This window comes from Balaenoptera musculus, chromosome 12 (genome assembly GCF_009873245.2).
Source record: "Balaenoptera musculus isolate JJ_BM4_2016_0621 chromosome 12, mBalMus1.pri.v3, whole genome shotgun sequence".
NCBI lineage: Eukaryota > Metazoa > Chordata > Mammalia > Artiodactyla > Balaenopteridae > Balaenoptera > Balaenoptera musculus.
Window position 1 is genome coordinate 9710236 of NC_045796.1, and position 14638 is coordinate 9724873.

The 14638-nt window shown below is 54.8% G+C and overlaps 1 protein-coding gene across 13 annotated transcripts in view; it reads right to left on the reverse strand.

The window, feature by feature from the left end:
• The window catches only part of SYNJ2 (synaptojanin 2), a 99075-nt gene that overhangs the window by 41432 nt on the left and 43005 nt on the right, over positions 1-14638 (reverse strand). For all 13 annotated transcript variants that reach the window (XM_036871728.1, XM_036871727.1, XM_036871735.1 and 10 more), the window contains 2 exons: positions 11384-11609; positions 3243-3326 (listed from right to left, as the gene is read on the reverse strand). In XM_036871728.1, the coding sequence (XP_036727623.1) occupies positions 3243-3326; positions 11384-11609 (310 nt within the window). The remainder of the gene's footprint in view (positions 1-3242; positions 3327-11383; positions 11610-14638) is intronic.

The window sequence follows — 14638 nt, forward strand, 5'->3', positions numbered from 1 at the left end:
TCACCACGACCCCTGTCCCCCACGCCCGGGCTGCAGGCAGCAGAGCCAGCACAGGCCCCCAGATGTGCTCTGACGCAGCGGCTGCAACACCTGCATCTGTGGTTCCCTCTGCAGGCTGTCCTCCTGGCCTGGGTGATTCCACCCAATCCCTCCCAGGTCAGTTCAGACACCCACCCCTGCAGCCTGAGTGGACTGTCCGTCCCCAGAGCTGCCACAGGGATCTCAGCCTTCCTCTCTCCCAGCCCTATTCGTACAACACTGTCATGTCCTGTCACCTCCACCCCGAAGTCAGGGGTGACATCTGATGTCAGGTGCCTGCATGTACGAGGTGCTTGCTGAGTGTCTGTGGGATGAATAAATGGCTTCCCCTGGGGTGTGTATGAGGGCTGGGAAGTGGAAGAGCCTAGGAGACTGGTGCTCGCGCTGCACGTGAACGCAGAAAGGTGAGGACACTGTCACTACACCGCATGGTGTCCTCACGGGGCCTTCACGGGAAACTCCCACTCCGCTTGCAGGACGCAAAGAGCCGTGCCTCTTCTGATGCAACCTGTGCTTTTTGTCTCTTAGATGCTATAACTTACATTACTAATACCATGAACAGCCACCATTTTTAGTACTTTTTAGATTCTAGATACTGTGCTAAATTCTAATACATACTATGATATTTAATCCTCTCCATAACCCTACGAGATTGGTATTGTCAACCCCATTTTACAGAAGAGTAAACTAAGGCTATTTATAATCTGCACAACCTATTAACATGATAAAGACGAACTGCTAAAGGTACATGGTTGCTGGAAATGCAGTCAGGATCAGGAGTTTGTAATGAGGGCCCTATGCCCGTGATAACGTGCACACAAATCATCATCCCACGGTCCTCTCTGCGCACCCCTGTGCCCCAACCCCGGCGGGGCTCATCCATTCCCTTGGGGTAACTGCAAAAGGGCGAAGGCACAACACTGCAACTTAAAAAGCAAGCTATTTACCCCAAAATCTTTGCACTTTTCATCTAACCTAAGTGAAGAAGGAGGGGGAAGTTTTCAAAATAGAGAAAAACAACCAGGATTGATCATCAGGCTTGCTATTGATAGTTCGGGTAGGGTGACTGAAAGTTGCCCTCCTGTGCCCTAGGAAGATGACCTCATCTCTCTTTGATGATGGATAGTATTTAGAGGATAAACACGTGCATTAAGCCCAAAGGTTAGCAAATCCTTAAGATTCATGAACGCTAAAGCCTTTTGAAACTTATTTTGAAGAAACCACGGAGGCTGTGGAAGAGCCTTAACAAGTGTTATGAGTCTGAAAGATGCTACAGCTACAGAAAAGCAAGCCACCCAAGGTCCATGGATGCTGACCCAAGTCAGACTGGGGGACAGTTGTTCCAATGCAGGGTCAGGCTGTGTCTGCAGCACCAGGGGAGTCAAGCTGGAGACCAAAATTAAAGAGGGGACTGACAAGTTTTGTTTTGTGTTTAGAAGAGGGAGACCAGAGTGTGGAGAGTCCTAGAGATAAGACAGAAATGGCCAAAGGAAGGCCCTGGAGAAGACGAAATGGAGAAAGGGGGAACCGCGAAGGTTCCTGAAGGTCTGAGAATTCAGACTTTGTGTCGCACGTCCCCTGGAACACCCTGTAGAGACAGACTGTGTGCAAAGCAAGGAGAAGCTAGCTAATGATAATAATAATAATGATAATGGAGCCATCCCAAACTGGGTGAGAGGGTAAAACAGATGACTTTCAAAGGGTCCTTCCCAAATTCTAATACTCTATCATGACCATCTCCCAGTTTTGGGGTTTCTTACAAGTCAAAGGAAAACTCCAAATCTAAAGAAAATCAAGTTTCAAAACCCCTTTTAGAATGTCCAGAATAGGCAAATTATAGAGACAGAAAGTAGAAGAACAGTTGCCCAGGCCTCGGGGAGGGTTGGGAGGGAATGGGGAGTGACCACTGATGGGTCCATGGTTTTCTTAGTGGTGATGAAAGTGTTCTAAAATTAGGTTATGATGATGGTTACACAACTCTGTGAATGCATTAAAAACCATAGAATTGTACACTTTATATGGGTGAGGTTTATGTATGCAAATTATATCTCCATCAAGCTGTTTAAAAACAAAGCTCTCTTGGGATGGCCTCCAGGGGAGTCCTCCACCCATCCTCAGGAGGGCACCTCTCTGCCACCACTTAATGCCATCAGCCGCTGCACACGTCTTAGTTGTTCCTTTCTGTTGGAAACACTGAATGTTAGTAGAGTTTTTGCCCACAGAACTGAGACACTCATCTACCCGTCTCACCTAAGGGCTGACAACGTTACTTTCCACGGCTTCCAACTGCACGATGACAGCATGAGGACAAAGTGCCCACGGCTGAGGCTGGGTCAAGTCAAGGGCGGGGGAGACCCAGTGCGTCAAACATTCCAAGAGCCTGGCAGGTGGCCCTGGGCCTCTTTAGCCACCGGCTGGTGACCCAGCCACTGTCACACAGAGCGCTCGGGAAGAAGAGCCAAAGCGACGCAGGCCCAGGGGTCTCCTGAGGGCACCAACATCCCCTCCAGCCAGGCGGGAAGACCGGGATCAGTGTGGAGGAATCTCAGGTCCCCTCGGCCGTGACCCTCCCAGGTAGGAAAGCAGTGTGCCCCTCCACTGACGACAGACGTGCTCTTGGACCCACACCCTGAACTCGTCCCAGGAGACAGAAGGCCAAATACCTCTGGCACCGGCCAGTGCCCTGTTGGGACAGCAAGGAGTATTTTTAGAAATCACATGAAAGCTCCGTGCAGTTCGCACGCGGTCCCACAACAATCACCTCCAAATGCCGGACCTGCCGCACGGCCGCTGGGGCCCCCAAAACCTTTCACAGCTTTCCAGGAGAGTCGCAACTCTCTAAAGACATCTTAGGCCACGCTCTCAACACACTGAACTTGGGTCTAAGTGAAGGTAACTGCAATCACACGATGTGGTCCACTTACTTGCAAAGACCTTCCACCTCACCAGTGTCATCAGTGAGCTCGAGATCGGAAAATCACACAACGTATATGTCTCTGTGTACACCACACACACACACACGTGCACGCTCACACACACGTGCACACACACTGTGACAACTCAGCTCAATCCAACCGGGCTGGGGAAAAAGACCAGAAACTGTGCCATGAAAGAAATATGACTAAAAGAAACAACTCACAGCCGTTTAGAAGAGAAGAGTGGGTGAACAATGACACACGTGGACAGGCTTTTTTATTACCTACCTGAAGCCCTGGCTGCTCCCAAAACAGCGGAACGGAGCCTCTGATCTGAACAAAAGACGACACTCCATCATCCATGTAAATCGCCTGCACCACAAGGAGACAGAAAGGGAAAGGTATTCTTCAACGAAACCGAATGTCCTGGGGCCGGGTAACGGGATCCGGCTGCCTGAGACCCGACACCAGCCAGAGCGAAGGGCGACGGCGGGCTTGAGCGCCCTCTGCCCCTCTCCCAGCCTGGCCGAGCTGCTCCCCGCCCCACAGGTGGGCTCGGCGCTCACAGGCTTGCTCCGCGGACCCCCAGCCTCCGAGGAGGAGGGCGCGGGTGGGTGGAAATCCCACAACCTGACCAACCTCCCCGAAAAGCCCAGCAGTCCCCTCCCCACCAATTTTAGGAACAGAAGCAAATGGGCTCTGGGATTTAACTAAGACCTTCCTGGGAGCCCTCTACTGTCACCCTGTCAACTGGTGAAGTAGCAGACAGCAACTGGAAAGGGACTGGAGGAAATGAAATGAACCAGCTATTGCCCAAAGCCCTAGTTAGCTGCACTAGTCAGTCCGGCACTTGACCATGCAAGTCAAGACTTGACCTGAACTCATAGTTGGTCCTGGCCCTACACCACTGTGTTCTTAAACGTGTCAGGGAGTACACACACACACACACACACACACACACACACACACACACACACACACACAGCCTCCACAAACTTCCAGGGTGACAGCACCTGCACAGACACAGACCACCCTTTACAAGTTAAAGAATGTATCTCCTCCCTACCCCACACACAGTTCTTTCAGGCTGTACCAGCTCCTCATCCGTCTGCAAGCCCCTACTGACGCTCTAGTGCCAGGGAGGTCTAAAAGGACAAAAAGTACAGTCCCGGGCATCACGAGGGTGAGGGCTGCGGCAGTTATCAGATGCTGCCCTTTATCTGAGTAACTCTACCCTGGCCTGGCAGGGCTGGCCCCAGGCGATGTTACTGGCCCTTTCCATCTCTTACCGGCCTGCTCCCTTACAGGGTAGCTTTCCATGCGGCTAGATCACGCTCAGATCACACATGCATTAGTAATTCTGCAGTGGAGGACCTGAACATTAGACCTGAAGGTTCCCTGAACTTCAGGAATTACATGAGCCTGGGAGTTATAATGTTGAGCTGAAACTCTATCCTTTAATCTCCAAAGGAAAAAAATGTACTGGGTGAAGAACTCATCTGTTTCCAGATATTGATCACCAGCAAATCGGTCACGCTCCATTATTCTACAGACAAAAGCAGAAGAAAGTAGCAGGCTATTTAAGCTACTGCAGGGAGCACTGGCTACAGCGAGATTAAATGTATACAGCCTCTCTGCCTGTGTCCAGATTGCTGAGAATCACCAATTCAGCCAGTATCTCTATGTAAAGACAACTCATAACAGTGCCCAGGACCTGACGGAAGCTAAGGAACGATTACCCTTCACTTGACTTAATACGTGCTAAAAGCACTACTTGCGGCATTAGACCACGCCCCTCTTGAGCTGGAACTTACACAGAACCAGCTTCAGAAAAACACCAACAAGCAGTCCCGGCACTCCAGACCCCACCCCCAGGGCAGAAAGAAAAGATGCCTCCAAGTTTCTCCATTCCTCCTCCCGCATGAAAATATTCTAGTTCTGTGCCCATCCTATCATCAGGAACACCCACCTCTCTGTTCCCAAGGTGGTAGGACAACCCCGATCATCACACAGTAGTGATGGATTTACGGTGCTTTCCTTTCTGGGCGAAAGAACACAGGTTTTAAAACTAGTGGGAGCTTCAACACCTGGCCTGACCTCACAGAGGTAGTTTTAACAGAGGGCACCTGGGGGAGGAGAGACGGGATGGAGAGTGAACGCAGGTCAGCGCGTGAGCTCTGGGACATCACCGACCCGGCTGCCACTCCTCTCTGCCCAGCGGGGTGACCCCGGCTCTGTTCCTTAACCACCTCCTGCCTCGGTTTCCCTCTCTCAACGGAGTCAGCGTCACCTGATCACAGAGGGGTGACGTGCCGCGAGGAGCAAAGGAGGGAGCGTTCCGGAGCCCAGGGCGGTCACTCCCTCCCGTTCAGGTCGGAAGCCTCCTGCCCCACAGAACACGGGAACAGGGTTCAGGCCGCGGGCAGGAGAGGGCATCCAGGAGGGGACAGACAGAGGTGGGAGGGAAACACAGAGCAGGAGGGGCTTCAGGAACGGGGAGCCACCGCGGCGTGTGGCTCGAGGCCAGGCCGGGCCCCGCCGGCCCTGGCACCACTGGACCTGGCACCGCCGGCCCTGGCACCGGAGCGCCCCTCTTTCACAGAGCGGGGGACCAGCAGCCCAACAACCGTAACGAGAAAGGGACGAAGCAGGAAGACTCGCCACCGGGTAGAGACACGTTTCTCCCAAAGGCTTATTGGCTGAACTTCTGGTCCAGGATGAGGTGTCTGCAAACCAATCCCTTCCAGGTCTACATTCTCGGGAGGACACTCACGGTCATCCTAACCTCCCGGATGAATCAGTGGCCTTATCTTCAGTAGCCAAATCTTTATCCTTTGTTTTCTTTGGGTAGATGAGGGGACTTTCTGTGCCGCAGTCATGGCGGCAGAGCGAGCCCACCAGGTGGGGCTCCTAGCAGAGCCGAAAAGACTCCAGACTCCGCCCAGGGAGACCAAGACGCCGTCCACACCTGCGCACACATGCATCTACACAACACAAATACGCACACAACATATATGTGTGTGCACACAAGCAAATACACAACACACATATGCCTGCAGGCCCACACAAAACCCCCCTACCCGCAAACGTGCACACACACACAGCCTGCCTTGGAGGAGAAAGATTGTTCTCTTAGGGAAAAACATACAAGCAAGGCAGGACTGAATGGTTTGAAAACACCTCCCTTTTCTGGCTCCCTGAGAGTTAGTCTCCACGTCAGGGATCCAGCCTGCTCCGTCTCGCCCCATCGCTTGTCCGAACGACAGAGGCACGCAGCCCGTCAGCCGCCCTCGTGCATCTGCTACAGGACCTCCCCTCCCCAGTGGCTAAGGTCTCAGTCCCTTAGCAGAGGGCACAGGCCGGAGGTGACCTGCGGGCAACACAAGAGGGGCCAAGCTGCCCCAGCCAATGCTCCTTCCTGCCGCGGGCTCAGTACCAATGTCCTCAGGTCGCTGCCTGCACCCTCAGGTGCGGACATGGGGTTTCAGATCCTGCCATTTCTCTAAATGCCAGGTCACGAAGCAGGCAACGCCTTGTGTCTTCCTCTCCCTGCGTGGTTCCCCACCTCCCAGGGTCCCCCTCCAAGACTCCCCACCTCCCAGGGTCCCCCTCCAAGACTCCCCACCTCCCAGGGTCCTCCTCCAAGACTCCCCACCTCCCGGCGTCCCCCTCCAAGACTCCCCACCTCCCGGCGTCCCCCTCCAAGACTCCCCACCTCGCAGCGTCCCCCTCCAAGACTCCCCACCTCCCAGGGTCCCCCTCCAAGACTCCCCACCTCCCAGCGTCCCCCTCCAAGACTCCCCACCTCCCAGCGTCCCCCTCCAAGACTCCCCACCTCCCAGCGTCCCCCTCCAAGACTCCCCACCTCGCAGCGTCCCCCTCCAAGACTGCCACCTCCCGGCGTCCCCCTCCAAGACTCCCCACCTCCCAGCGTCCCCCTCCAAGACTCCCCACCTCCCAGCGTCCCCCTCCAAGACTCCCCACCTCCCAGCGTCCCCCTCCAAGACTCCCCACCTCGCAGCGTCCCCCTCCAAGACTCCCCACCTCGCAGCGTCCCCCTCCAAGACTCCCCACCTCGCAGCGTCCCCCTCCAAGACTCCCCACCTCCCAGCGTCCCCCTCCAAGACTCCCCACCTCCCAGGGTCCTCCCCCAAGACTCCCCACCTCCCAGGGTCCCCCTCCAAGACTCCCCACCTCCCGGCGTCCCCCTCCAAGACTCCCCACCTCCCGGCGTCCCCCTCCAAGACTCCCCACCTCCCGGCGTCCCCCTCCAAGACTCCCCACCTCCCGGCGTCCCCCTCCAAGACTCCCCACCTCGCAGCGTCCCCCTCCAAGACTCCCCACCTCCCAGCGTCCTCCTCCAAGACTCCCCACCTCCCAGGGTCCTCCTCCAAGACTCCCCACCTCCCAGCGTCCTCCTCCAAGTCTCCCCACCTCGCAGGGTCCTCCTCCAAGACTCCCCACCTCCCAGAGTCCTCCTCCAAGACTCCCCACCTCCCAGCGTCCTCCTCCAAGTCTCCCCACCTCGCAGGGTCCCCCTCCAAGACTCCCCACCTCCCAGCGTCCTCCTCCAAGTCTCCCCACCTCGCAGCGTCCCCCTCCAAGACTCCCCACCTCCCAGCGTCCTCCTCCAAGACTCCCCACCTCCCGGCGTCCCCCTCCAAGACTCCCCACCTCCCGGCGTCCCCCTCCAAGACTCCCCACCTCCCAGCATCCCCCTCCAAGACTCCCCACCTCGCAGCGTCCCCCTCCAAGACTCCCCACCTCCCAGCGTCCCCCTCCAAGACTCCCCACCTCGCAGCGTCCCCCTCCAAGACTCCCCACCTCCCAGGGTCCTCCTCCAAGACTCCCCACCTCGCAGCGTCCCCCTCCAAGACTCCCCACCTCGCAGCGTCCCCCTCCAAGACTCCCCACCTCCCAGGGTCCCCCTCCAAGACTCCCCACCTCCCAGCGTCCCCCTCCAAGACTCCCCACCTCCCAGCGTCCCCCTCCAAGACTCCCCACCTCCCAGCATCCCCCTCCAAGACTCCCCACCTCCCAGTGTCCCCCTCCAAGACTCCCCACCTTGCAGGGTCCTTCGCTAGCACACAGGCCTCTCCCTGCCCTCACTTGCTCTGCTGTCTTTCCTTCTCTCTCCAGGTAGGGGGCTCACAGCTGAGCACCGACCACTCACCGTGGGAGGCACCCCCGAGGGCCAGCTGGTCTGTCTCCTCCCTGCTGTGACCCCACCCCGCAGGCTCCCAATCAGACTCAGCCGAGGGGCTCAGGATGTGCGTCTGTGTTGCCGACGAGGACACCCCTGGGTCGGCTCTGGGAAACGACCCCTCCCCTGGGGTCACCTTCTCCTCCACACGCCAGGGCGCTCACGCTGTTTGGCGGCCCCGCTGGCGTGAATCGTCCGGCTCCTCCCTCCCGTGGTGGAGGGCACGGGGTCCGTGGGGAGCAGCCTGAAACGTACGCGCCCCACGAGGAGCTGCTTTGGGTGCAAGCCCACGACCTCCTGCCCCATGTGTGTCTGTGAAAACGAGATCACCGTGGGGCTCAGTTGCAGCCTCTGGGTCCCGGCAGGACAGCAGCTGGTGATGCCTGGCTGACTGTCAGCTCATCCGCCTTTCCCGGGAGCAAGGTCGGGGCGAGGGCCTCATCCAGAGAGCAGCCCGGAGGAGGAAAGGGAGGAAAAAGACAAACCCGGAAGCCCACAAAGCTCCCAGGAGCCAAGAAGCCCCTCCCCGAGCCCAAGAAGGGAGGCAGGTGCTGGCAATTTAAGTAACAGGGTGGGTTGCAGGGGCTGGGGGGCAGGGCGCTGCGGGCTCTAAGGCCTCGCGGGCCGGCCGCACGCTGCTGGAGGGGACAGGGTCCCTGCCTCCGTGCCCGAGCACGTACACTGGGCAGGCAGCAGACAAACACAAGTCACCAGGCACACTGAGACAGAACAACCAGAGCAGAGGCCCAACCCTAGTCCGTAGAAAAATGAGAAGAGCAAGGACAATAGGGAGATTGTTCATAAAGCTACATGTGCTGCATTTAAAGCACAGTCCTAATCTGTTAACGTCAGATTATGTCCTTGTGTTGGATTGAACTGTGTCCCCCCTCAAAAAGATATGTTGAAGGCCTAACCCCTAGCACCTGCGAATGTGACCTTACTTGGAGATAAGAGCCATTGCAGATGCAATTAGTTAAGAAAGGTCAGGTCGGAGTAGGATGGGCCCTGAATCCAATATGCCTGGTGTCCTTATGTAAAGGGGAGAAACACACACACAGGGAGAAGATGCCACGTGGTGCTGGAGACAGATGGGAGTGATGGTGCCGCAGCCAGGCGTCAGAAGCAGCCAGAGGGAAGGCTCCTCGCCCAGAGGCTTCAGAAGGAGCACGGCGGTGCGCACGCCTTAATCTCGGGCTCTGGCCTCCAGGACTAGGAGACAGTACATTTCAGTCCTTTTCAGCACTCCCCCACTCCCACCATTTGCGGTGCTCGTTACAGCAGTTCCAGGAAGCTACTACATCTTCTTACATTTTCAGTGTTAAAATGTCCTATCGTTTAGGAACAGACAGTGATAAGGAGGACAGTTGCTTTTTCAATGACTTACTTGACAAGACACAGTAGATGGGACCCCAATTTTTAAAAAACTGGTTGAGATCCAAAAAAATCTAAGGAGCACTAAACAAGGTACTCTCTGCCCAAGGGCGGGATGGGGAACGAGGCGAAGGCTGAGCCGCAGGGGCTCGATCCAGGGCTGCCCGCTGGAAACCTCCTAAATCCGGCTCAGTTACCAGGTGCAGGGTCTCTGGTATTTTGATTTGTCCAAAAATGCTTTGCGTCTTTGACCCCCACTTCCCAGCACAGCGCTCAGCCTGTGGCAGGTGAAAAGTAATTAAGATCTGTGGAATGAATTGAATGGTGCAAAGACTAATAACACAAGGATAAAGGCCGGGATGGAACGCCGTAAGGAAGGCCCCCATTTGGGGGCCACGTTTTCTCTGTCATTTTTAACCAGGTGTTTATTTACCAGCCTCGTCTATGTCCAGGAGAGCTGCAAGTCACAGGCAAGAAACTGCCCCCGCTGCTCATCTTCAGGCTGCTGACTGACGTCCCCCTACTCAGCATCTGACCCCAAGAGGACCCTCCCCGCTCTGTGCCCTCCGAAAGCCCAGGCAGGTCCAGCTCACACACCGAAGGCAAGTGCTCAAATCTGTGCTGAATTAAACTGGCTAAAGTCCTGGTAGGAAACACCTGTCGCAGCTGCAGCCGTAAGAGGGGATGCAAAGTCCCATCACCACTAAATAAACACGGGCTGTTTGCAGCTTGACACCCACGGCAATACTACACCTGTGCCTTTCACGGGCTTTCCTTTGATTTATTCTGTTAGTCTACACGGTGGTATTATCCTACCATGTAGGATAATATCGCATGTTAGCATGTTCGCAAAAAAAATAGCCTGTTAGCAAAAAAATAAAAAAATAAAATAAATAAAGCAGTTGTTAAGATAGCATCTCTGGGAATGAGAACAGAATTTAGGGGGGAAAAAAGTCAATGAGAAATTAAGCGGAAGGTTCTGTTCCACGGAGCTGAAAGCAACGGCTGCCTCACGTGCAGATTTCACAGCTCCCAGCTGCTAAGACTTGCTTCCAGGAGGAAGCTTCAGTGGATCTAGAATGAAAAATAACTTCCTTCTCTCATCCTGCCATTATTCGTCTACTTACTTTTGTCTTAAAAAGATTCTGAAACCCTATTGGTTCATTTGTCAGCTGCTCTCTGAATAACCGCCACCCTTCGTGATATCACGGCAAAAATTCCTTCTTCTTTTTAGCTGAAAATACCCCTGGGTAAGCAACACTTTTCCAGCGTGAGAAGAGAATCAAAAAAGATACAGCATGCAGGGACTTCCCTGGTGGCACAGTGGTTAAGAATCCGCCTGCCAATGCAGGGGACATGGGTTCGAGCCCTGGTCCAGGAAGATGCCACATGCCGCGGAGCAACTAAGCCCGCAAGCCACGAACTACTGAGCCTGTGCTCTAGAGCCCATGACCCACAGCTACTGAGCCTGCATGCTGCAACTACTGAAGCCCATGCACCTAGAGCCCGTGCTCTGCAACAGGAGAAGACACCGCAATGAGAAGCCCACGCACCGCAACGAAGAGTAGCCCCCGCTCGCCACAACTAGAGAAAGCCCACGCACAGCAACGAAGACCCAATGCAGCCAAAAATAAATAAATAAATAAATAAATTTATGAAAAGAAAAGATACAGCATGCAAACCAGAGGCCACATTTGCAGACAGAGCCCCAGTGACACATTCTGTGCTCCTGGGAGAGTGAGGAGACACGTTCATGAGAAACTGCCTCCGACGCCCCCACCTCCAACAGAAACAAGTTTGCACAGGTTCCTCTGCTCTGAACCAGCGGGGGCCAAGGGCCGGCCTGGGCACTGACCTGCTCCGTCTCCACGAAGTTGGACACATGGCCGTCGTCGTTCACGCCTCGGGTGTGGAAGCGAGCGCCGGCGCGCTCGCAGCTGATACGGGAGATGAGGCAGGCCTTGGCCTGCTTGTGAGAGGCGTACACCGTGCGGACGGCCACCACCCCGCAGATGACCTTCAGCAGCCAGTCACAGCAGCGCACCTGGTGCTGCCTCAGGGGCACGTGCAACAGCTGGTTCCTGCAAAACAGAGCCCCACAGCGGTTCAGGCCGCCTCACATCCTCCAGGAAACACCGTGCCCAAAGCAAGACGGGGAGGTGCCTAGGGGCTGCTTTCCCGCACTGCACACTCCCCATGAACTCCGCACTCGGGACACACAGCCCGGGACGTTCATGTGCTTTAGAGACACCCCAAACGGCAGGGCCACGGAGACACGTGCAGCAGGAAAGGGCTAGGAGTCCTTTCCTGAAGCTACTCCCAGGCATCAGTATCAGTGAATGGAATCCAGGTACGGGTGTGAGTCAGTCACAGGCCTTTCAGGGAATCTCAGAGAAGCCTCTGTTTACACTGGTGGCCTCTGCAGTTTTTGATAATAAAGCCCATCAGTAAAAATTTAGTCATGCTTTATGATGAAAGGATAGTGATAAATGATAAAATGACAAATCATAAAAATAATTAAATATATGCATGCTTACATGCTTACTTAAATTATATTCAGATCCCACAAGGTGAATGTAATGAGAGCATTACAAAGCAATGGGATAATAAATAAACAGGATGAGATGAACATAAAACCTAATGAAAGTTCTAGTACTTCCTCCCCATACCCAGTGGAATGTTCTGGGTCTCTGGCATCCACGATGATAATCATGGGGATAACAGCCAACGTTTATCAAGGGCACCAAAGCACCGTTCTAAGTGCTTTGGGATGGATCAACTCACTTCATCCTTGAAACAGCCCTATGTACCAAGTGTTATCATTCACCCCATTTTACAGATGAAGAAACTGAGGCACAGAAGAGAAGTACTTGCCCAAGGTCACGGCGCCAGTAAGCGGCAGTGTGGAGTTGGAGCTGTGCTCTTCACCCCGAGCCTCTCCTGCTGAAGGCCCTACCTTGACAGCTGCACCTGTGCATGGCCACACCCTGCTCTCATCTCTCACTCGCTCGGCCTCCCCAGTGCCCACTGGAGCTTACCAAGCAGGTAAGTGGTTGCTCTGATAAGTGGGGCTCGGAGGGCGTGCACGGGCCTCAGGCTGCTTCCGGGCTCCACACGGTTCACCCAGGGGACCCAAGCAGTGCCGTTCTGAGGCCCCTAACACGCTCCCCAGGAGGCAGGAACCACCACAGGGTAGCAAGCTAATCTAGATCACAATGCCCTATTTGTTTAAAAAAGGCAGCACTATTCCTGCCCTAAGCAGCTCTCTCATTTCTGGAGAAGTGTGCTGTGAGCTCTGACGTCTCAGGCGGCTTCTCCAAGTGGCAAGAAGCCTGCTCTCAGGCCAGCCTCCCCGACGTGACCGCGTGGGCACTAAGGGACACCCCCCGCCCCCGGGAGCAGGGCCATGCCTGAGCTCTCACACCAGGGCGCTGGTCTGCCTAAAGAATGATGAGCATGAAGCATTACTTTACAAAAACACCTTCCCCTCTTCTGAAACCCTCTCTAAAATTCAGATGATAAACCATCTTTAGTAATCCACACATGAAATCAGCATCAAGGGAAGGCCTCCAGGATATTCCAGGGTCTTCCAGCCACACGGCTATGGCTGCCATCAGTCACTAGGGGTCAGGAGAAGGAACCGTTTGCCAAACAGACAGCTCTAAATAATCCTGTTTGTAGTCACACTGGCCTGACCGCCTGTGGGAGGACAGCTCATATCCTTGAAGGAAGAAACCCAGACCTATAAAGGAAAACAGCCTGCGTCTCCTTCCAGGACTGGATGGTACTGGGAAGCAACGATCGGTGGGGAACAGTAACCCGCCCAGAAAAATGCCTTCACCACACTGTACACCAGCCACGTTCAGCGTTGACCCCATCTGACTCCAGATGTGGGTTCAGACCTTGAACACTGCACCCCAAATGGTGGGTTCAGGCAATCAAGCCCGTGACCACGCAAGCTGGGGCTGACTCAGCTGTGGTCAGCTCCATGGGTGCCGCCCTGAGCCCAAACACCACGCCCTGGAGTGTGGGATGGCCCAGCAGCCTAGCACCCTCCAGAGCTCAAGATAGTCTAGTGTCCACTTGGGGCCTCCCCCTTCCCAAGCCCCTCTCAGCCTTCACTCTGTGATTCTCTGCTCTGTCTTCTTTGTGGACCTCAAATCTCCGACCACAGAGCTGGCACCAGGAGGCCTGGAAACAGCAGGTACAAAGGGCAATCCAGATTCTCCAGGCATCCAACAAATGTTACAGCCTCTGAGACCTCTAGCCTCTGCTCATCAGACAGTCCCAGCTGAAAACGGCCCCCCGGCCTAACAAAGACCCCTCATAACCCACAGCCCCTGTGTCCCTAAGCTTGGCTGCCTTCAGGAGCACATGCCCCTGCAAAATGGAACTAGTGATTCACAGACACACCATCCCCTGGACCTGTTACTCAGAGCGTGGTCCTCAAACCAGCAGCGCTGGCGTCACCATTGGCTCCTTGCTAGAAATGCCGAGTCTCGGGCCCCAGCCCAGCCCTGCTCAGTCACAATCTGCATTTTAACAAGATCAGCAGGAGATTCACATGCTTGAAGTTTGAGCATGCTACTGCCCCCCAAACTCAACAAAACCAGAGAACCTAAGAAGATCTGGGGGGGGCAGGGAGTATGGGGACACATGGAATGATACGGTGAACCCCCTTTCTCCAAATGGAAGTCAGGAATTCACTTGTGGGAGTCCCAAGCACCAAGGTAAGTACACTTATCTGGTGATGGAAACCTACGACCTCCTCTGTTTGGGTAAGGGAGGAATGTGTAAATAAAGGACACAAAGAAGCCTCATCAGTCCTGACTCAGGGCTGGAAACTGGTGTAGCCCCAAAGGCCAACACTGGAATCTAGGAACACCTCATTATGTGAGGTGTATTGGAACAATTTCTACAGCAGGATTTTCATCACTTTTGCTTCTGACTCTCATCTCCTGGTAAATCTGAGGGGAACAGCTCCATTGCATGTGAATCACTGTACCCCACCCCCCCACCACCGGCTCTTTCACAGGACTGGTGAGGGTCATGACCCCTGGAGCCCAGAAAGGGAGATAATTTACATATTTATAGGGCCATCCACACCTAG